This window comes from Dermacentor silvarum, chromosome 3 (assembly GCF_013339745.2).
Source record: "Dermacentor silvarum isolate Dsil-2018 chromosome 3, BIME_Dsil_1.4, whole genome shotgun sequence".
NCBI lineage: Eukaryota > Metazoa > Arthropoda > Arachnida > Ixodida > Ixodidae > Dermacentor > Dermacentor silvarum.
In genome coordinates this window covers 225145367-225169519 of record NC_051156.1, presented here as the reverse complement: position 1 = coordinate 225169519, position 24153 = coordinate 225145367, and the positions used below count along the sequence as shown (strand labels likewise).

The following is a 24153-nucleotide window of genomic DNA, read 5'->3' as shown; positions in this document are numbered from 1 at the left end:
TCTTTACTACACTGTACTGTTATACCAATTCAGTTTATGGAAAATCAGTTCTGTGGAAGCCCACAGGGTAGAGAAAGGCTCATGAAAGGAAAAATTGTCGTCCACCCAACTGAAGCATGAAGCCACAAAAGAAACCTGTACGGATTTCCTTTGTAGCTATGTGCTATAGTCAGGTAGATGACAATTTACCCTTTCATGAGTTCATTTTAGCAGACAGTCACTGCGCTCTTGAATGCAAGGTCCATAAAAAAAAAAAGTCTTAGAGCAGTCATAAGAAAACACCATCTCCCAAAAAAAGTCAGCCATGACCCAAATCAAAGAGCTTAATTTTATTGCAACTTCTTATTGTGCTACGTATAAGTTAAAAAGAAAGACATAAAAACATGAACAAACGGGCAGTGCACCAACTTGCAACTCCACAGCAGTGGCCAGCGGTTGCAAACCATTCGTCTGTCCATGTTTTGCTGCCTTTCACACATAGTGCAAAAAAAAAAAAAAAAGTATGAACAGCTACCAACTAGCCCATTTCGTTACCCTTTTGAACCACATGCTATCAATAAAATCAAAGAAATGGTGTGATGGTGAAACCAAAATGATAACCATTGACAGGTAATTGTGATGTTGCAGAATGTTGTGAGAGAACATATTCAGAAAAGCAATCTTCTTCATAACAGTGATGGATGATCACAAATGACCACAAGCAGCACAAGTGTAGTAAACACTTCACATATTTAACTGCAAGATTCTCTTTTCTCTTAACCCTGTGTTAGCTCATGCACTGTGGGAAGTCTTTATTCAAGCCCTGTTTTCTATTCTTAACTACCCACTAGTGGGCGACATTTCATGTGCCTGATGCCCACTGTCACCAGACAGTAATATCATTGGTGGACCCAGGTACTTGATGGCTGCTTTAGGATGTAGGTGAATGCTTCATGCAGCGCAACCAGCTTCGTGGCAGTGCTGTAGGTCCTATGGCTCAACTTAGTGGATATCGCAGTGCCTGTTGACAGAACCCACACAGCTATAGCCAGGGTGTCAAACTGAACCAAAGCTGAACCGAAAACTGGAGCTGAATCGTTATTTTCAGCTAAACCAGAACCGAAACCATTATTATTATTTTTTCGCCATCTTGGAACTGAACCCAAACTGGAACTCATTGAAGGAACCATTCCAAACCGGTTCAACAAATGGTTCTCAAGTTCCTGTGGACCATTGTTGACATAGCAATATCGTCTATATATTTAACTACTTTCTTGTCAGCCTAGCAACAAATTTTTCTATTAGACGACCAGCGACTCTTTATCAACGTGACCGAACAATTACCGACTTTGAAACTAAGAAAGTTTCGAAAATCGCCCTCTAGAATGCATTTTATTATTAAAAAGCTACACGTAAGCAGTCAAAATTGGCTGTACGGCGCGTGGGCTCTGTGACCATGATAAAAGAATGGTTGCTTTTGCATCTGTGGTCTTCACACTGCACTTTATATCATGGTGGTCTTCGCAGGATTCCCATTGTGCTGATAAAATAAATTCTTCTTTTTTTCTTTTTAAGAATTTACAAAAGCGATTTGAATGGGTCGTGATGCTGCAGATTCAGCACATTTGCTAAGTATGTTTGATTGGTGAATATTTGCAAGCGGAGCAGCGTTTAAGTTTACCAAAATCTATTGCAAAAAAACGCTCAACCTTGCACTCGGCCACGCAACGCGTGAAGCAGCGAAGCTAGCCGATCGTAGCCCAGCATTTTCCGAAGCCGAAGAGCGATGCCCAGTGCTCGTGCAAGGTCGTACCATGCCGAGCCGCACTTGCCAAAGGCCCAAGCCGAAGGAGATTGCCCAAGCTGTAGTGAGTTGGCCCATTGGTTATTGGGAGGGCAAGTAGCACAGCCAGCGGGACTTTTCTTAGCAGCGTGTCCAAGCTTGAGCCTGTGCTCTCGCACCGACCTGCTATAGTTGCCTGTGTCTGTATTTTCGCCCTTGGTGTGGGACCCCTTTGGATCCCCGCCGCCCAGGTGTTTGTGCAGTGCTGGTGCTGCCAGAGTCAATAACGGTTTCTGTTACTCAGGGCAATACTGTTTTCTTGCGTGCGTCACTCAGTAGCCCCTTGCGGCCTGAGCTCGCGTGCAGCGGTGCTGGAGGCGACGGCTGATGCAGCCCTGGAACTCGCAGTGGTCGGTACTGCTATGAGACCCTAAGACCCAACAAAATGCAGCGGCAAAGGAAGCCAGAATGCGATGCTGCCAGAGCATAATGAGCAAAACTATACCACGGCCGGAGTCTGGCTGTGACTTTACGCACACTTTGCGCCAAGCCTCAGCTACTCCTCATCCTTTACTACAGATGGCGGTAGTTGCCTGCTCGGTCGACTCGGTCTAAGGTAGCTACGGTTAAAGGCGCTGGAAATATGCTGCCTGGCACATTTCCAACGTACTCCCAGGCAGCAGCAGGCGAAATCTGACACGTCATGCTGGCGATGCTAAGATAACTAATTTTGCCTTCTGTATGGTTAAGCTCGTTAAACATGGCCCACAGCAGCACGGTGATCAGTTGTTGCCGTAGCACAACTGCACAGTAAGCGAGCGCTTTGTTGTTTGTCGAACGCCCAAACTCGGCACGCTTGCTTTATTGAACCCGAACTGTAGGCCAGCATGCTGCTGATCAGCCAAGCTAGCGTGCAATGCACTCTGCTCCAGTGGCTCCAGCGTGAGATAGGACATGTTTTAGTCTCATATCAGCCCAATAGACTGTACGGCATCCTATTTTTGCTGACGTAGTGTAACTGCACAGTGCATGGATCGCGTCCATGTTACGCCGGACTACACCTGCACCTTAAGCTGGGTCACTCCAATGTGCTTTTCATTTCCGAGCGGAGACTGAATGCATCGAGGCTCTGCTTGTTAAATGTAGTCGACCAGTTACAGAAAACTGGCTTGACTCTAAAAAGAATGCTTCGCTAAAAAAAAATATCGTGGGCACGCAATGGCATGCGCACAGCGCACAAAGTAGCTAGAAGAGCTCTGTGGCTAGCAAACAACATGCGGGACCTGTTCACTCATAGATGGGTACAGTACAGGGAAGAGAAGCAGACGACGCGGGTGCTTGTTCTCTACAGTCTAAGTCATATGTCACTTCCGGTGTGTGATAATGGCGGCATCTTATCTGAAACCGGGCTTTTTGCACGGTAGAAAATTTCGTTGCAACTGGCCTTCAATTCGTACCACTAATGTGCAGATATCGTCAACACAGCATGAAACAGTATCTTTCGTCACCGACTTTCATAATCGACTGAGCGAATTGTTTTTCATTCTAATTTCTTTTTTCAATTGTCCAAAAAGTTGTCGCAGTTTCACCTGAAAGGCGAAGCATCAATTGCGATAGCAAACTTGTAGAGAGCTATACGGAGTAATGATATTAGCTTTATCAGCTGTATAAACTTGGACATGCAGCAGCATCGACAACACGCAGAACTGTTGTCGACGCCATTGGCGTTTTGTCCGCATTCGCTCAAAATGCGTGCGGCGTTGGTGACTGTTGCCGGAGCCTCTGATATAAATAGGCACTGCGTGCCGCAGCTAAACGTCGCCTCCCTTCCCTCCCCCTCCCCCACGGCCTCTCGCTCGTTGGAAGAAGGCGCGTTTGCTCTACATACATGGTGATTGTGAAGGAGAACAGAGACGCCTACTTCTGCAGCCCTTAAGCGAGCACGGAGCAGAACGCGCGTTTGTTCTCCGCCGTGCGTTCACTCCCCGTGAAAGACGCGCCCCTCGCGCCCTTTCACTCGCACATACAGCGTTCGGCGCGCGGCGATGATTTCTTCTCCAAATGACGTCATACGGAACCTCGCGGCGACGGCGACGGCAGAAATCTGCTTTTGAGTGTCCATATAATTGCTATCGCAATAATAATTTGGAGAATTTTGCAGCCCCTTTTAAGTAAAAATATATCTATTATTGACTGCACTTATTTGTATAAAAGGTCAAATTTCAATACGACATTTTTATATAGTAGCAATCAAATTGCTGATTTTACCGACATCGTTATATCAAGGTTTAGCTGTAATTGTCATCACCAGTGCTAACATGCGACCGAGCACGTGCCGCAGAATTTGGCACACCTTTCAGGAGCGCCAAGAATTTGTACAAAGTGCCTTTTGTGGTCATTTCACTTTTGTGGTCAGCACATTCAAAGTGGTCATTTGAATTGTGCTGCATTGCCTAACAATCCGAAGGCAAATACAGAATTTTAGCTATTATCATTCGTTGCTGTGTAGGTATATCAGTAAAGCAAAAGTCCTCTATACTTTGCTAGTGATGTTGTTGTTTATTCCTCACCAGCAAATACATTAGACAAACTTGAAGCGTATCAACAGATAATTTACGTGTGTTCCAGATAATTTACACGTGTAATTTACATCACAGTGTTCCAAAAAGCTTATGCTACTTAAAATTTGCTATATAGTTTTAGCGACAATTATAGCAATACTGCAGCAATATTTATCGACTTTGTCTCACTTTACCAACATGCTTAAAAAAAATTGGAAACACTGCCATGGACCCTCTGCTAGGGCAAGTCGGAGGGGAAATGCAGAAAAGAGGCTCAAAACCTCCCATAGTCAAAAACTACTCCCACACTACAGGCAAGACTCAAATAACTTCACCTCAACTTAGTTCTGACACTAATATAACATGTTAATTTTTGTGCAACTGATGCTGGCTGAAGCGCACCATGCTCATAAAAAAAAAATTGACAGTCACTTATGTATCCTCACGTGATTTGAACGCGAAACCATCACGACTTCTCAAATTAATTGGTTACGTTCATGATACGTGATGTCATACATTGTCACGTGTCCTTCACAACTCTACTTTAATCTACTTCGCTCTAATTTGTACCAACCTTAATCCACCTTATTCCCCTTTAATCCTTACTCTACCAACCTTAATCCACCTTATTCTGCTTCAATCCTTTCTCTAATTTGCACCAACCTTAATCCACCTTGCTCTAATTTGTACAAACCTTAATCCACCTTGCTCTAACTTGTACCACCTTAATCCACTTTAATCCCCCCCCCCCCACCTTAATTCATCTTCATTCACTTCACTTCACCTTAATCAGAGTGACCTGTGTTCACGGTTGTGCAGCAGGAAAACCAAATGTGACCACCCGCCAGTGATCCACAAAAGTGATAATGTACTAAGCATGTTATTCAGGCCAAAAAAAAGTGGCTGCTTTTCCATAAGCAGTTTCAATTAGTAGCCCTGTGCAATATGATCTTGGGCCAGTGGTGCACAATTTTCTAAGAGTTTTGCACAAAGCATGCAATCCTCACAACAAACTGCAAACACAAAAGGTGAATGTGACCCCAGACGACTGCCAAAGTTTGACAAGCCAAGCTGCCTGTCCTTAGTGGTCACTGCAAAAAGCCTTGTATACTGCACTTCCATCTCAGGAAACGCACCCCATAAAAGGAGGCCTGCCCTGCTTCAGTGAGTGCATGAACCCAGCGCTCCATCTCTGCCTCATTGGAAGCGGCAAGCTGAAGACAGGCACCACCAGAGGGAGCCAGGTTCAGTTGCAAGGCATGTGGTCGCCCAACATTTGACACAGCCTGACAGGAACCACAGTGGACCCCGCTGAAAAAACAAAGAGAGGGGAAAAGGAGATGTCAACAAGATGTGCTACCCGCTCAAGTGTAAACAAAATTCTGCTGAAAGCACTGAGCAAATGAAACAGCGCAATTATCACCTGACAAGGTAAGTGGCACTTGGTATAGTGTCTCCTTGGTTTGAGAATCTGTACAGGACTCCAGCCCTGCAACAAGAACACCAGATGGAGACAATCAAATTTGACATGTAGGCTATTCCTCCTAATGGCTAGCACGTTGAGCCACCTTGAAAGACAAGTGCAGATGGGTTATAAATTTGTCTCTGAGTGTGTTTTAAAAAAGAACTACAATTACAGGCACCAACAAAAGTTCTTGGAACCACTGAAGCCAGGGAAAGAAACATAACAGTTCAGTGGTTCAAATTCTGAAGTTGCATGCGCAGGTTCACCTTACGATTCAAAACTGCATGCTTAAAATTAAAGTAAATTCACCATTTTTATATCTTATACATTCCAAAGACGTGTGAGAAGTACCTGTAAACTGTAGCAAAGCTACAGTCACTGTATGCGTTACGGACCCAAGCACAGCAGAGCCCCTCTAAAATGTTTTTTATGGAACTGCAAGAATAAAATCCAGTGCACCAGACAAACAACAGTTTACGATATAAAGACTGCTCTGTGGCAATGCTACAACCAGAAAATAAAATGATATCAGCAAGAAGCACACAAGAATTGATTAGACTAATTTTGACAATAGTACAGCCTTATACTAATACTATTCAGCATAATACCAAATATCAGTTATAACAAATAGATTAGTGTTACACTGCAGTAGTAACATAACCACTGAATCTAGCAAAAGATATGCGTAATCACAATTTTTTGAAGCACTGCACTGTTCACAAGGAATGGTTCATATAAGCTTTTTATATAATAGCAGGAGTCTTCATATGTAAAATATTCAAAGAAAACATGAAAAAGCACAACAGCTTCCATCATAGTTTCACAAACGCTCAAGCCATTCAAGATTATTTAATTCATAGATATGTTTTCTTAAGTAGGTGTGAAGAAACAAAAGAGAGGAGATTAAAAAAATACACTCTAATACACACATGTGTAGTATCAGTCATGGGGGCGATGCCCTCTTCCAGCTTAGAACATTGCGGCCCCACTCAGACCGATAAGACCAAAAGAAAAATGTTCTCTTCTTCCAACCCCCAAGCGTGTACGTGCCACAGCAGATGGCTCATATGTGGCGGCATATGCCATTATTCATTGAAATAGCGGCTCAGCTCAGTTGGGCAAGCAAAGGTGCATTGGCAAGTGTCAGCACACAGGCTGCAAAGCCGCTGTGTTGCAATGAAACGGTGAGTCCTAGCAGGTTAACAATGATCTAATGGTCATGACTTCACTAATCACAACTCATGCTGCTAACTTGTGGTGACACATGTTCACATGTCCCCCACATTTCAGGCAGCTGCTCACTGCACTGAAAGCTGTGTTGTAGGTCAGTGTTGTGTAGTGGTTCCTCTGTTCTCATTAAGTTGTCATACCAACAACAAAAGAAAAAGCAAATCAAATCGTATCAAACCTACAACCTTTCGCTCTAAAAATATGATACTCCCAACTAACTAAGCACTAAGCGCAGCAGCAATTACTTTTGAGCCAGCCATTGCTGTAGGCGAGATAATCGGGAACTAGCACCAAAATGAAAGCAGCCATCAATACGTGTTGGACACAGCACACGAAAGAGAGACAAGCAAAAGTTACAGATGTTGTCCATACAGGAAGGAAACAGGGTAGCTCAATGGTGCATTGTACTGGGTGAGACATTAAAGCCAGCGCAAGCACTTGAGAGTGTGATGTGACATCTTCTAGAGTTAAGTTCATTGCATAGCCCATCACTGCACCGAGAGAGGCTCAACAAAAAGCAAGCACCCAGATTGCAGGCTGAGCTAGGTACAAGCCAGCTGATACTTGCCTTTGCAATGGTTCTTGAACAGTCTTCAACCATCATGTTCGCTGGTAGATTGCTCGCACACAGCTAAGTTTATACAGACTGCAAATTTGCTTGCCACTGCAGACGCTGGCTCCAAAGGAGAGTGCTGATGAATGCAGTGCTGGCTACTACTGTCACTGCTTAACATTTTGGACAGAATCTTAATTTTGTTTAACACACTAAAATACATCATCAGCATCCAATGAGCACAAGATCACCCCGAGTGTGTGTTACATCCTCTGGACATGACAAAGAGCAGAATTTTTGACAAGTGATCATTCCTAACTCCCCATTCGAATGCAGGATGAACCACCCACCGCAACAGGAAGTAGCCAGCTTCCCAGTGCTTCTTTCTCTCTCGCCTGGTGCTCCCTTCGAGGAACCGCCACATGAGGGGACCGCCCACGCTGGGTCCACAAGCGTAATCGCCTGGCGATGACTGGATGCACTTCTCCCAGTGCACCAGACGGTAGTCCTTTACGACAAGACCACCATCCTGGGTCATAACAACAACCAAAAGAAAAGAAAAATACATGAATGAATGAATTATTCAATCCCAGACTTTGCATTTATTTTTATTACGAGCTTCAATGACTCGGAAGGCTTAATATCCCAAAGAAACACAGCTGTGGAGATGCCATAGTGATGTTACGGAAAAAGTTTGATTATTTGGGGTTATTTAACATGCACATGTTAAAGCACACGAGTGTTATTGCATCTCACACTCGTTGAAATTCTCACTGAAGAAACAGGTATACTTTGCAGCTTCGAGCTTCTGAAATATGTTACATGCAATAAAGGATACAGACACTTGTCCGGGTCCTTTATTGTGCTTGAACATTTTTTAGTGTCCTACCAATAAGGTGGAACCTTTACGCTTGTGAAGCTTCACAGTCGTGCAAAGCTTGGCACACATGCAATAGTTTTTTCCCTTTGTGTGTGTGTGTTTTTTTTTAGTAGCCAATTGTTTGTAGGACATTGATATCTCCTATACTAGATATAGGTGTCAATATGGGCGTTTTCCCTCTCGCTCATGGACCATGTTCATACCTGCTCACATAGTTGTAAAACTGTAATATACTCAATGCTAAACCCAAAGAAGCTGCTGACCCGGGTCAAAATCAAGGAACGCGAACGTAAGCTTGCCAAATCCACAAAAAAAATGTCGCAGTTTCGCCCAAAAGGCCGATAGCAAATTAGATAGATAGCAATTATGATAGCAAATTAATAGAGAGCTATATGGAGTAAGAATAGTAGTTTTATCGGCTGTATAAACTTGGACACATTCTCATACTAATAGAATTAACAAGCATGATGCCAGCGTGCACAAGCAAACATGAATAGATCCCACTCGATGACCGCAGACTGTCAAAACGTCACGGCAACGGCAGAAATCCGGTTGGAGTGTCCATATAATTGCTATCGCAATAAAACGACGATGGACGTCTCAGGCCACTCAGGCCCCACAGTATCGGCGTGCATCGGCATCCCGTGCTGCAGCGATTCGCTCAACGCTTCACATTAGGTAGATGTCAGCCACAGTCGAGTCTGGAGAGCTTTTTAGTGACTTGGGATCTTACATTTTAACGTATCAGCGAGGTTCTACTGTAGTACATTTAAGGACTCTAGCATCATCTTCCAATTTAAATGTTTGGTTCTAACTTACCTACTTTTGTTTCATTTGCCTGTGATCTGGCATCAAAGTGTGGCATGGCAGTGCATGACCAGCTACAAAGAAATTTTGGACTGCATAAAAAGCCTAGTTTCAGGTTATGCAGATGTAGAGGAGCGTCTGTGCAAAATTTTATGTATCAAATACAAATAGATGTGCCACAAAAGGGCTGCAAAAGAAGACGTTTTTGATACCAAAATTTTAAAAAAAATTAAAATGCAATTACCACTCGCTGGAAGTGACACGATTCAGAAAAACTTGCTACTGGGTTAGTTCGTGCATGATAACTGGTGTGAAATAGATGTGTAACCACCACGCAAGGAAGATGAGGTGCCCTTTTCTTTCTCATCTTCCTTCCATGGTTGTTGCACGTGTATTTCACAACAGTTATCGTGAGTCAGAACATGTGACTTCTCAAAATTACCTCAAAGACTGGGTGCCGCCTGCGGCGCATTGATTAGTCTTTGTGGAGGCTACATGTTGGGACTTGCATGATATTCACTAGCCACTAGGTGCCTGAATAGTCTGCTTATGTGCTAACTATAGGCTACTAATTAAAAAAATTGACGATTACCAGCCTTGCAGCTTTACCAGGATTGCTTCAGTAGTATATGCAACTCATTTATAACCAATTTACCTAAAGTAAAATTTTGCTGTATTTGGCCTTTAGAGGACCCAGAAACTGTGTTCTAATCTAGACATGTCAGCAAAGAAAGCAGCCTCAGAGTCCATGCTACATCAAAGGAACCAACATTAAATTTCTTATAGTGTGACTTCAAATTTCCAACAAAGAATACATTCTCTAAGCAGCAGGACTTTCCCTGATCATCATGACATGTCACAACACGCAAAAGCTTCCACGTAAATTTCTGGTGACATTATAATAGCAGCCTCCAGCATTTCTTGCAGCCACCTGTCTCAGGATACAGCATGAGAAAGAGATGCGAATGAACTATGTCGTAGCAAGCAGGCCTTTTGCACGTTGCACAACTATTACAAAACTTTTCTACTGCCTAAGAAGTTTCTCATTCTTTTGCAACAGTGCCAGTATCAGACTGCTATTGTATATACATAAGACGAAAGGTGAAAGAGGAAATTTGCCTTTCATGATTCTTTCTCCATCTTGCAGGCTTCCGCAGAACTGGTTTTCCATACACTTAAAATATACAGACAAGCTTATTTATAATGAATATCACGATCCCGCAGTATGTCTTCATTATAGCTGAGGTCTTGTGACAAGTGGATAAGCAAGAATAAGCAACGAAATGGCAAAAACATTTACAGTCGATCCCATAGTATATCAAACTCGAAGGGGATCATGAAATAGTTTGATATATTGATAATTCAAAATCTAAATAAGCTTATCGATCGGAAGTCATTTTGAGACTTCTGCACGTCTCGGACACTTTTCTGATATTGTGAAAAGTGGGAATTTACCGATTTTGTCTCCAAGGTCCCATCAAATCCACAAAATTTGGTTATTAATTTTTTCTAGACAATTGTAAGAAGTCTCTTGGACTGCTAAACGGTTTTCGATATGTCCCGATTACAATGCTATTCCTAAAAGCCCACGCCACACGGGCGCAAGACTGTGGTGCACCCCACACGCATCAAAATGCTGACCGTGTGCCTTTGTTCAAGACAAGATAGAAATGGACACAGCGCTGAAGCAAATCAGCCTGTATGGACGTGCACCAAGTTGCAATCAGAGCACTTGTACTGCGAATCACGCGTGAACGTGCACGGCATAAGCCCTTTACAATGCACCGTTTAAATGGCCGATTGTCATACGTAAACAAGTCCACCAGCCAGACTATTGTATCAAATTGCTGATAAAAAAAAACTGCACAATTTGCATAAGAAATCCACATGTGCAGTGAGCAAGAGTGAGACATGCACCCTGCTAATTTTTTCCTTCGTGGCATGTACTGCCCTTGATAATCTGAGTTTGATATATCCGGGATAGACTGTAATATATTTTTCAAATGTAATCGGTAAGCTTGCTTTGCTCCTTCACTGCCAACCCGATAATCTCGACTTCCAGACTGTTCAAAGCAGACAAATGCTCATCACTAAAATCTTTGCTGCAGATAACTGTTTCAGCGATGCGAAGTACACAACGGCGGTTGACACTTTTACTGATGGTGGTATCGATCCCAAGATTTCCTCACTTTCTTCATCCAATTTACTGGTGACAAAGCCTTGCACATCACAAATGATTCCCTTACTCGTGTATAACTCCATGACATCGACTTTGCCATCCGCATCAACAAAGCCATGCAAGCCAATATCAGCAGCACTCAAGTGCGCTTCAACGATGCGCTGCCATAATACACGGTTCCAGACCGTCATGCCCCACACAAGTATCCAGACTGAAAAAACTGTTTTTGATGCAAGGCACAGTAACCTTTGTCCAAGTTGCCTTCATCGCTTCCACAGCCATATTAGCCTGTTCGCTATAAAGGAGCTCGGAGTTGCAATAGACAGCATGAAAATGAAGACTGTTATGCTATCTTCATTCGCAATAGGTGAGCATTCGTTATATCTGGGTCACTATAAGTGTGCTACAGAGTATATATTCAATGCATAAAGTGAATATTCAAATAAAGTTACAAATACAGTGTGTAATGGGATTAAAATAGGAGAAGTCCCCACTCTTCTGCTTCTTACCTCTTGGGCTTTTAACTCCTGTGCCAAGAGCTTCTTCATGGCATCTAGCTGTTCAGAGCAGTGACTCACTATTGACGGAAGGCACTTGACTCCATTATGAGTTCTCCGAACGGCTAGATCCAGGCTTGAGAGAATATTCCTGCACATAAGCGAAAGAGCAGAGTGAAAAGGAAACTCAAGAACAAAGCAAAGAGTATAGTCACATTGTAATCTAGCACGAACTGCCGCACGAAACAACTGTAAAGTCTGTGCTTGGCATAGCTTCACGTTCCAAGTCAAATTCGCTCGCTGCTGCTGCCGCGCTTCCTCACTCCAGCATTTAGACAGCCAGTTTCCGCGGTCATCGAGTGAGACATGTTCATGTTTGCTAGTGCTCACGTGACGCCATGCTAGTTAATTTAGTTAGTAAGTGAATGTTTTTAGAAGTTTATACGGCCGATAGAACTACTATCCTTAGTTCATATAGCTGTCTACTAATTTGCTATCGCAATCGTTGCTTCTTACGGTGCACTGGCCCTGGGGACAAGGACCCCTGCCTGCTGAACCTGCTGCAGCGTGTGCCTCCCTAATATCTAGTTCGGTCGCAGTGCCCCGAGCCTGCGTTTCATTGTTTTGCGCCTAAGCTAGGCAGCGCTGTGCCGCTCGGCCCAACAGTATTCTAGTACACTCTAAACACAGCCACCCTGGCCATTTCGACAGCAGTGACAACAGCCGAGAGTGGCCGCGCGTACACCGGCCACTTGCGGGAAGCACCGAAAAGTCCAGTGTTATAAGCGCACAAATCACAAGAAACTGTGCGGAAGACACCGTCGGTCTGCAGAATGTGAACAGCCGCACTTTTTTTCGGAGAACGAATCCACTCAGTGTTCACGGCTACTGCCAGAGCATACATGTCGAAGCTGTTCTGGCGCGGCATGGCGCAATTTCGGTCAACTTTCTGTATTTGGCGCAGTTTGGCACAAGAATCGGTGTTTGTACCAAAATGGTGCAGGAGTCCCACCCCTGCACTTGGGCTTCTTTTAAGGTGCATCTAAATCTAAATATACACGCATTTTTTGCATTCTACCCCTATCAGAACGTAGCTCTTGTGGCAGAAAATCGTACCTGCGACCTCATGCTCTGCAGTGAAATACCGTAGTCAAAAGCCACAGCTGCAAGTATTGCCAACAATTGTACGACATAAAAAATCTGTTTTTTTTTCTCCTATTTTATCACACAACTATTAATGCTGTTTTGTGACAATCTCAAACATAAATGGGCAATAACAGAAAAAGCACTCCTTTAAACACAGTACCTTGTTAGCTCAGCATGGCCAGTGGCCACATCTGCCTTTTTCCCAGAGATGCAAGTCAGGGAGAAGCCCTGGTAGTTCAGCCAGACCTAAAGATGAGAGGTGATACACAGAACAATGCTCGCCACTTGAGCAACAACTACAAGTAAATAAGGACAAAGTACATTTGAAATATAATGTTCAGACACCAACACTGTGCATATTTACAAAAAATAAACAGCAATTTTCCCTTTTAGAGCATGTGACATGTATGAACAAGTGTTACTTTTCAGGTATCAATGACCATGGTGTCAAGAAACATAGAAAGGACTTCACAATAATTTTTGGTTCTCCTTTCCTGCCCATCAGCACAGTGATTTTCATGACATCAGTATGCATGTGTGTTCCATCATTAGCACAAAATGCGCCAATGGCATGTTTGTTTAAATGGCGGAGCAATGTACTTATAGGTTCATAAGAAAAAAAGAAAACTAAAAGGAAAGTGCAACCACCACTGCGCGTGACTGTACGAGCATTGAGGGCAACATGTCCAACACTGCGCCTGATCAAGCATATGTTTAGTAACAAAAGGTTGGAGGCAGTAAAAGAGGCAGTAAAAGTGGGAGGTGCTGCAGGGCTTCTTTTCAACAGCCACTACACATCACAAAGCCCTTAATACTGCAGTACAATGGTATAGGCAGGAGAAATTCGCAAGAGAACATACAATTTGCATTCAAGACTGCCTTAGGTCCTTGCTTTTGCCCTGAAACAAAATAGGACAGTGCGGGAAGATTCCTGAACATGAGTGGCTACTCGACGATAACAGACCTGTAGTCCACACTTGACTAAGCTTTGATCAAACACCAATGAAGTGTTACCTTTCATATACCAAATGTTACGTCAAAACAACATTTCTAACACATGCTCAATGACAACAAATACTGGCACAAGCCAATGTTCCAACTGTTTTGCACCACTGTGGCCATTGCTAAAGCAGTTGTCATGGACATGAGGAATCCAAGTTGTCAGCTTCAAGTTTCTCGAAAGCACCAGCAGCTAAACTAGTGTATGATGAGCTTACTTCTAATCTTAGTTCTACTATGGAAGCTGAAGCAGGCAACATGCATTTAAAAAACATTGCTAGACACTGTGTTATCACATGGTGATGTCTTCAGTGAAGTTTTGGAAACATTAATATTTTGACACAAAGTGTTCAACTTTTAACACTTCAGAAGTGAAGCATGTTGTGGACTACTGAAACAATTAACCCTCAAGAGCCAGCAGATTTGTCTACTCACTGTGACCACCTTGACTTCGCTGAGGCGCACAGAAAAGTCTCTGGCAAACAGGTTCACCTCAGCCCTCGGTCGAAGTATGTACAGAAATTTGTTTGTCATCAGGACATAAATAGGCTCCAAAAGTCCTTTTCCATCACAGCACTTCCATGCCAGAAACATCTGAATGTGCCGAACAGCAAACAAACAAAAAAATAAAAGTAGTGCTGTAGTTTCCAATACGCACAAGGCCTAGTACAGGATACTGACAGCTTTGTAATACTAGCTAATTTATCTCAATTTCCAGGTACATACATGATTGGGCACTGTATACTTATTAGATAACTTGCACCCACACGCCCTTTAGTATGATGCAATAATCAAGATTTCTTACTAAAACCAAGTCTATCAACTTCATGACCTTACTTCAGCTTATTATGTCAACACGGTCAACAACTATGCTTGTGAGAATAAGGCAGATGAGTAGCACACTTCTCTATAAGTATTCTTTTTTTTTTTTTCTTGCACCCACTACTACAGTTCAAGCCAACTAGTATAAAAAGTTACATTTCAAAAAAGAAAAGTTGAAAATACAGCCCAGAAATCAGGCAAAAAGACCCCAACTAAGCTTGTGTTGATGAGCAAGACATTGACATTTGAGCAATGCAAACCTGTTACAGAAAACCCCACTATTTTACCACTTCACACAGCACAGCTTTGCTCGTAGTAAACTTGCATGCTTTACACATCAAAAACGTAAAAAACCTATCAGAGTAAAGACCAATGCCCTTCACACCGTTACTGTACACAAGATAAGCAATGCTCAGGTTGGTCACTATGTTAATACTCAAGGCCATGGGGTTAACAGAAGATGTGCTGCAATATCTGGCATTGTCTTTCTGTGAATTTTATAACCAGCTACCATCAATATGCGGTTTTCCATTTGTTTTTTTCATCTGTGGCGAGCTCAGCCCCTAGGTGACTAGGCTCGCTCACCTAATATAGTAAAGCTTGCCCCACATATAAGAGGAGGAGTAACAGGGGGCAATGCCAAAATGCTCGCTCACTTTATATGCAACACTATCAACAAACACATGAAACATTTGCTGGGAACAGCAACATACAACTGAATAAAAACATAATGGTTCATGTAAACTGCAGCACAAAATGATATAACACTCAAGTAATGCCGTAAAATTCATCCAACAAAAAAAAACAAGAAACCTTTTCCAACACTAATCCCATCACTCTAGCGTAAGTAATCACATCGAAGCTGTCGATATCGTCAACAACGCTATGTACATAGTTTCAGAACTCATTTGCAAAGCACCAGTGACTATGCAGAACACTAATAACTAACAACAGACAAAACTTCCTTACCTTGTAGAATTTCTCATCATCTGATTCAAATATCTCTAGTGTCAGATGGAGGAGAGCATTATTTTCTACCCTGAAAAAAAACATAATGATTTAACTATTAGTTTTTGCACGCTTCACATATGCACTAGATAAGGAGTTCTCAAATTTTCTGGCCTTGAGGAACCCCACCTGCCTTGCCAGAGTGCCGCTGAACCCCTGTCCATAAAGGCATCAGCGTGCTTTTACCACACACGCGCCCTGCATGTCCTTACTCCTATGGCCATTGTCAAACATCGACAATGAGCCAACATGCCGCTAGATTCAAAAGTTTCTTTCAGCTTTCAGGACATACAAGTTCATTCTTGCTCAGACCATGTGCGAGCATGAATGAAACGCTTCCAGCAAGGACAGTGTGAGACCGTGAATCACACAGCAATCAGTCTAAAACACTGCTACTGCGATGGCCATTCCTGCGACAACTACAGAAATATGGAAGTCATGCTTTTAATTGCTTAATTCAAACTCTAATGTAACAAATTCACCGAAGAGGAGATTGAGTCAGATTTCTTTTGGCCGCCCGCAGAACTCTAAGACTCCATTCAGAACCCCTACACTAGATACCAGCCATGAGCTCCAATATTTCATTACATACTCTCAGACAACTGTGGCCAAAATTTCATATTCCAAGTCAATTGCTGCTACAAAACAGGGACAAAAAGCCCAGTGATGCAGAGGGCATAGCAGCCCAGAATGGAAGTGAATTTTACACCAGTGGCTTCTTTTCCTTTCATAATTCAAATGTGCTCACACGTAAATATTTTAAGCTCACGAATTCCCATTAGCTTTTATCGTATTGAGTGATTATATTTGGTAGGTCTCATTTGGGCTTCGTTTATACACTTAGCAAGTAGGTTCTTTATCAGCTCTCCATTTAGGATGGCAAGTATGCTAAAGTGACAAAAATTATTTTTTTCTTCTTGACAAGACATTTCGACTGCATGCAATCATAGTACCATTAAATTTTCTGTAATTAAAGGGAAAATGAGACATCCACCTAATAGTAGCAATGGGCGTCTTGCGCTGGAGTTTGAGGTATAGTAGTGGCACCTGGTGGCAGCAAGAGAAGTTATATCTGGGTAGTACCAGCTTGGGTAGTATTGAGCCCTGGCTGTGGCGAAGAACGTTTCTAGCCCTAGTTTTATGTCTATTCGCACTTTTTTTGGCCCTATTGCGAGTGCGAAAAGGCTCATCACTTTTTATAGACCACGCTGCAAGCTGGCCGCAGCCTAGTTTAATGAAAACGGACTCTCCGTGTGCCATGGGACGTAATGCTGGAAGAAGAAGGAATCGGTGACGCTGATCCGGAGAGACCTAGCTCAGCCGCGAAAAAGCGTCACCGTCGTTACTGCTGCGTCGTGAGCTGCCACGAGCAAGAAGGCCTGATTCCCAACATTAGATTCTACCGTTTTCTTTCAAAGCCTCACGAAGCGGAGCGTCGGGCGCGCTGGATAACTTCATTACCCCACTATGAGCAGCACAAGTTTGAGAGTTAAATGTGCTCATCCTTGACCTCAAGCCAGCACGTTGAGGCAGAGCAGCGAGGCAGTATTGATTACAGCACATCGATGTTCGAGCGCCAGCTGTCATTAAAAGCTACATCAAGCGAGCAGCGCACGAGCTCACGCTGCAGCGCGATTCACACGTAGTACGTTACTGCGAGCTCATATGCATTGCATAAGTTATTTATCAGTTGCTAAAGGGACAGATGGCCGTTACTACAGAGCAGGCATGACTACTTGTTTAGCGGCATGCAGTCAACAAATATTGCAGGAGGCCGGCTGTTTCGCGTCATGCAGAAGGAGCGCTGCCGTCGTGGCACGTACGATCGTGCACTCGAGCAGTTTGTACATCGTGGCAAGCTGAAAGGCCGCTGCCGTCGCGGCGCGTACCCGTGCGCTCGAGCTGTTCCATACACATGATGTCTGCTTATCGCTGCTGTGAATTCATCTATAGCAAGCATTTCCTCAAGTTTGTGCACCTGAATCTAGCAGCGTGCAAACCTTACCTGAAGTTCAACTTCGTACATGACTCGCTTCACTTGCGATTGACACCACGCTAAAACTTTGCCACTTATTTCTTGAACGGCGTACACATATTCGGCGTTGCATAATTTCTTGCCTTTACGCAGCGTGCCACCCCTGAAAAAATCTTTGGCACCCGATATTCGCTGCAAGCCATGGTACAACACAACCGAAAGTGGCGGGTCCATATTGTAAACGTGCTTTCCAAAGCAGACGACCCCCCCAAGATTGGTACTACCCAGTTTCGGATTGAGGGCGCTTTTTAGCACCATTTTTGCAGCGCCCACTGGGCAACGCAGAAGCCCCATTGCTACAAAGGAAACCCAAACGGGTTCCTCGAAAGAAAAGCCTCGCAGTTGAAGAAAAATTCGTCCTGGTCCGGGACTCGAACCCGGGACCACCGCCTTTCCGGGGCAGCCTCTCTACCATCTGAGCTAACCAGGCAGCTAGCAGATGGCAGGGCAAAGTCGAATTTGTCAACTCGAAGCAAAGGCAAGTGTTTGACGTAATAGTTCAGCGGAAACCCACTGAACTATTACGTCAAACACTATTACGTCAATTTTCTGTCTAAACAAATGCAGCTCACAAGCATGGCAAAGAGAATATAAGCCAAGCAAGAGAAAGCAGACAAGTAATAAGTAAAAGCATGAACAAGTTCTGAAAATTGTGCATATCCCTGAATAGCTGTGCTGTGCCTTACTTCAGCGAGAGTAACAGTGCAATCCAAAGCCCCATTTCGTAAGATGTACCCCGTGTGCTTACTTGATATCAAATCCTTCTTTCTTGCTTGTCTCTACGAGCAGTTCTGGTTCAACAAACTTTGGAGACTCCACTGCCTTTTCTTCTGCAGCAGAACCACTGTCACCACCGTCATCACATGTTGCATTCGAGATAAACTTGCCACTACAATCATAGATTGAAAACATTTCCTCGCTCTGTTCACGGTCATCTGTTGTCCTCCCTTCCTGCCTAACTTCATCACCCTCTCCTTCACAGCCATCTGGTGCACCTCTGTCACTTTCCACAAATGCATAACATCCCGAGTCTCTCATAGAACCAGTTGACTCCGTCATCGCAGCAACACATGCAGCACCAGTCCTGCCTTTCTCGCTGAATAGGGCCTCTTGCGAGGAGTGTACAGGCTGCCCTTCAGCTCCAATCAGTGCCTGCCTCAGTGGAGCACACACCTTGCCATCAACATTCGTTGCCTCGCAAGCTTCTGACACCACCGTCGATGCAGCTTCACTTCCACATGTTGACAAAAGTGTTCTTGGTTTAGCAGTACTGTGGCCTCCCCCTTTTCGTCGTGTTATCACAACTCGTGTCACCTCAAGTTCTAAATCAGCTGCTTCACTGGAGTTGGCAGATGATGCTGGAACAACGTCTAGGTTGATTATCCGCCGAATGCGTTCTCGATCGAGAAAGGCAGCACATTCAGCACAGCCACAAGTCTCAGGGACGTGCACCTCCTCCGCGGGTGATGCTAGAGAAGACAGCGTGGCACAAGAGACACGTACACTCTGGATGCCCGAGTCATCTTCACGAGAGCTGGTCGAGCTGTCTGTTGATGATATAGTCATCACAGAAACTCCCTGCAGTCAGGAGATGGGAAGCACTATTAGGCAACAAAAAGTTGAGAGACCAACCATGAGCCCCAATATTTCATAACGTACCCTAAGACAACTGTAGTCCAAAATTCATACTCCATCTCAATTGCTGTTGCAAGCAGCACCTGTTACTGCACCTTTTGAGATTAAGCATGCAGAAAAGGTCACATAACCACACCCTTCAAAGCAGCATTTTGCTTACGTCACCCAGCGGTGGGCCGTCAGCGCTTTGCGGCTCTTTGGTCCTCATTGCAGCACACTGGCTGCCTTCTTCTGGGTGACGTAAGCTTCAAGAGGCATTGCTATGTGGGAGCTACAGCCTTCCAGTTTCGCTTGAATTTAATTGTGCCACAGTTACGCGAGTATCGTATTTACCCAAATCTAATGTGCACCCTTTTTTCGAGAAAATGGGTCCAAAAATTGCCTGCACGTTACAATCAGATACAAAACCAAAACCATGTCCGCGACGTTAGCAAGAGCCTACCGTTAGAGCTGTCAGACACAGAGTCATCGCCATATGTTTTTGTGAATGTTGCTGTGGGTTAATTTTGTGCTCGACTGCAATCTGGATGGGTACTCTCGGTCAATCACTTTCATGATATTTCATGCAACTCGGCACCGGATGCATTGGCCAACACAACTGCCAGTGTTTCTGGCGCTGTGCCAAGCTCACTATAGGTGCATAGTGCCAGGGACGCTGTCAGCTGACTACTTCAACAAGTGCAATGCAGAGTGACGTAAAATTTTGCAACTGTGATAGTAGTATCTCTAAAAGCGATTGCTCAGGAATACCACCCCTGTTTGCTTGGTACTTGTGGCCAATGAAGAGCCAATGGCAATGACGACTTGCTGCTTTCATTATGAAAGCTCATTAAAGAAAAAAAAAACTCCCTTCCGTGTGAAGGTAAATTCTTCACGTCCCATCTTTCCGTTTCCGAACGTGGGGGCATGCTATACTTTTCTTTTATAAATCGGGAGCATGTTAAATTCAGGTACAGTTTTATTTTTTAACCTCGAATATACTAAATTTCAAATATGAGTCAAACAGTTATTGCAATTCTATTCTTATAATATAATTCACTATTTCAAGTCATTAAATGAGCATGATTCCTTTATTGCAGCCTCCAAATTCTGCTGCTTCAATTTAGGCAAGGTCAATTTCAGAAGGGTAATAATTTGACTCATGTCACCATGCTTGGGTTTCATTAAAATGGTGTACTGCTGTGTAGTACTACACTTAGCCTCCTTCAAATAGCGCTACACTCTGCTAAATGCATCTGGTAACATGCTTTTCTTTTTTTCACTGTAGTCACTGTCGACAGGCACCAGCTAAAATCACCTTTCTTCTGTTTTCCATTTACAAGCTTCTAAGTTTACCTGAAAAAAAATTTGTTATTGGCATCAAATGTATCAATATATCAAATAAATTTACTGCCAAAAGACTCCACGAAATCTTTATATTTAACCTCTTCAGTCCCATAGTACCCAACTGGGTATATTGCTTTTAATGCTTCTTAAGATTAGCCTCAGCAGTAATTACATAAAATATTCATCCCCAATATAAAGTCTGAGGCATGCATAACTGGGTGAGAGTAGTTCGGGCGCATTATTGCTGTCATAAATAAAGTTGAAGTCGGCTTTTGCGGAAATTCTCACCAATTCGGTCTAGACCATTGTGTCGTCACAAACGCTGAAAGACAGCCATGAAGTGCTTTTTGATTACGGCCAGTTGACATGAGAATAGAGGATGCTTCATCAGCACGCCAAAGTTCTATGCCATGTTAGATCTTCATCTCATGTATTAGCCAAAAAAAAAAAAACAGTTTTAGAACGAAAGCCTTGTGTGTCTCATTTTGAGGTGTCCTTGAAAAAGTGTAGCCAAAAATTGGTAAAAAATATGTACAAAAATTTGATAGCTCAATATGATCATTACAAACCCCATAATACTATATATCAATCGATAGGTAATTAGATAGGGAATGTAAATATCGATAAATGATCATGATATTCATTAAATTATTTATTATAATTAGCAAGACAGTGGAAAAATGGGTTGCAAAACCCAACAAGTGGCCAAGAACCGAGAATTATAGTAATGGCTAATGATGGTGATGATAATGATAAAAAATGGTCGATAAATGATCATGATATTCATTAAATTAATTATGATTATTAGCATGACAAAGCGGAAAAATGGGGCAATAACTGAAAAAGTGGCCAGGAATCTAGAATTAATGATAGTAATGGGTAATGATAAAGAATGGGTATACAGAGCTGTGAATGAGGTTAATCAAGAGTGAATTGATGGTGAATTAAAGGGGCTTAGTTGGGTGGTAGGAGCCAAACGAAAGGTAATGATGAGATTGAGTGAGCTACGGTAATGAAGAGTAAATGAAGGTGAATTAGTGATGAAAATTGGAAATTTAGAGTAATAGAGCAAACCAAGTGTGATAGAAATAATTTGACTCATGTCACCATGCTTGGGTTGCATTAAAATGGGTACGCTGTGTAGTTACTACACTTAGCCTCCTTCAAAATAGCGCTACATCTTGCTAAATGGCATTGGTAACATGCTTTTCTTTTTTCACTAGTCCCTGGCGCCAGCACCAGCTAAAATACCTTTCTTCTGTTTCCTTTAAAGCTTCTAAGTTTACCCTGAAAAACGTTTGTTATTGGCGTCAATAGTAATCAATAATAGCAAAAAAAATTTACTGCCAAAATACTCCACGAAATCTTTATATCTAACTTTAACTCTTTCCCTACCATGGGGAAAATAGGTGTTTTTTTGTATGTTATGGCAGATGTTTTTTTCTGAAGGAACTACTGGACTCAATATTTAATGTAATACATTAACAGAAAGCAAAATGAATGCACTTTTCACGCATAAAACTTTTATGAACGAGATGTATGTCATAAAAAAGATATAAATTGTTAAAATCAAGATTGTGCGATAAAACTGAACAAAGTTTGTAAGACACGGTTGTATCTACTAAGAAAAAAATGTTACGAAAATTATGAGATATACAAAATGTATTGCCGTCTATTAAGCACTATCACCGAAAAAATCAAAATTTATAATTGAACAGATATTCCACTACAAAAATTTAACTGCAAGCACTACAGTTGGGCCGCCGATGTTCCGGGCTGCTTTGCGTCGTCGTTGCTTCTAGACTCAAAGTCCGACGAAAAGTCAACGGCCTCTGACTCGCTGCTATTCGATGTATCAATAAGATTAGCCGCAGAGGCAGCGGATTGATGATATTTGCGATCACCCAAAGCGCGCGCATCGTTTCCGGAGCCGGACATTATTGTGTTCTGCTTTCATGATCGCGAAACTTCGGAGCACGTTTAAAAATCACCGCCTGGCAGGAAAAAAGCAAACTGCTTAGAAAACAAACATATAGTTTCTCCTCTTTCACGTCCGATGGCGCAGTGGGTCCGTGAGCGGCGCAGAAGGTCTCGAAAGCGGCATTTCAAACCATTGATTGAGGGCTAACCATGCCCAATGGGCGCGGTACGGAAAGAGTTAAAATATTTGGTATTCCATTCGAGTAGAAAATATTTCCCTATTCAATCACCCCTAAATAAAATGCATTCAAAATGTGCGCTGATCTTTTTTACACACAAATGGTTAAGCATAATTTTTTTGTGTGGCGAACAAGAAACTGCCTTCTTTTTTTTTTCTCCTTTAAAGGGTACTGACACAAAACTTCTAAAATGAAATAACTAGTAGATTAAATTGCTGCGAGCTCATAAGCATCATCTGTAAGGTATGAATAGCCCCAAATGCAGCTTTGGGGTGCGATCGCGCAAACAGCTCGCTTTTCTGTTCCTTCACTTGCCTTCTCATGATCGGTCAGAATTGTGATTGCGTCAGCGGCCGTCAGAGACAGCGGGGCAGTACCGCAGCTTTCCCACTTTGTGACGTAGCAGTCAAACCGAACGTGCGGAAAGCTAGCTGTTTGCACGATCGCACCCATTTTAATTCAATTTTAAAGATTGTGCATGCGGTAAATTGGAAAGTGCAGCACCAATCGTCGTAGTCATCAGCATAGGTCTTATTTGTAAACAATGTTCATAACAAGTTTCGGAGATTGATGTCAGTGGCGTGCAATGTCATTGGCTTGTCTCTGGGCTCGCAAGATATTCCAGCACGGTTTACAGTTGGTGTCTTGATATGACCACACACAAAGTGTAGGTGCATGTGCACATAAAGCGTACACGGGAACTTCTTACTGTATACGGATTACCAGGTTACCAGAGCTATGGCCAGCAGTGAGCAAAGCTGGTGGCCACATCATGTGATGATTTGTTCAACTGCAATACATTTGAATCTTTATTTTCATCAGTCTTGCTGTTCAACGGAACTATTATAAAGGTATATAAGTTGTAATATTACTTTTACATGCTCTCTGGTTAGACACATGTCACCAGATGTCGCTACCAGTGTTCCTGCCATACCCCTCCAATTACCGAGTAGACCAGAAATGGTAAGAAGTTTGCAGACATGATAAAACATGGCTAAAACCTTCTAATGCCAGGATCATACTGCGTAGTGGACTTCTGTCCAAGGATGCATTACAATGATGCAGCAATGCACAGGTTTCCCACCTAAC

The 24153-nt window shown here is 43.0% G+C and overlaps 1 protein-coding gene across 2 annotated transcripts in view; it reads right to left on the bottom strand.

Moving 5' to 3' along the window:
- Positions 1-24153, bottom strand: part of LOC119446803 (pleckstrin homology domain-containing family M member 2) — a 41470-nt gene that overhangs the window by 10889 nt on the left and 6428 nt on the right. For both annotated transcript variants that reach the window (XM_037711363.2, XM_049664389.1), the window contains exons 6-13: positions 18693-19522; positions 15871-15940; positions 14515-14673; positions 13241-13326; positions 11947-12085; positions 7922-8100; positions 5747-5812; positions 5460-5634 (exon numbers count right to left, since the gene is read on the bottom strand). In XM_037711363.2, coding sequence (XP_037567291.1) covers positions 5460-5634; positions 5747-5812; positions 7922-8100; positions 11947-12085; positions 13241-13326; positions 14515-14673; positions 15871-15940; positions 18693-19522 — 1704 coding nt within the window. The remainder of the gene's footprint in view (positions 1-5459; positions 5635-5746; positions 5813-7921; positions 8101-11946; positions 12086-13240; positions 13327-14514; positions 14674-15870; positions 15941-18692; positions 19523-24153) is intronic.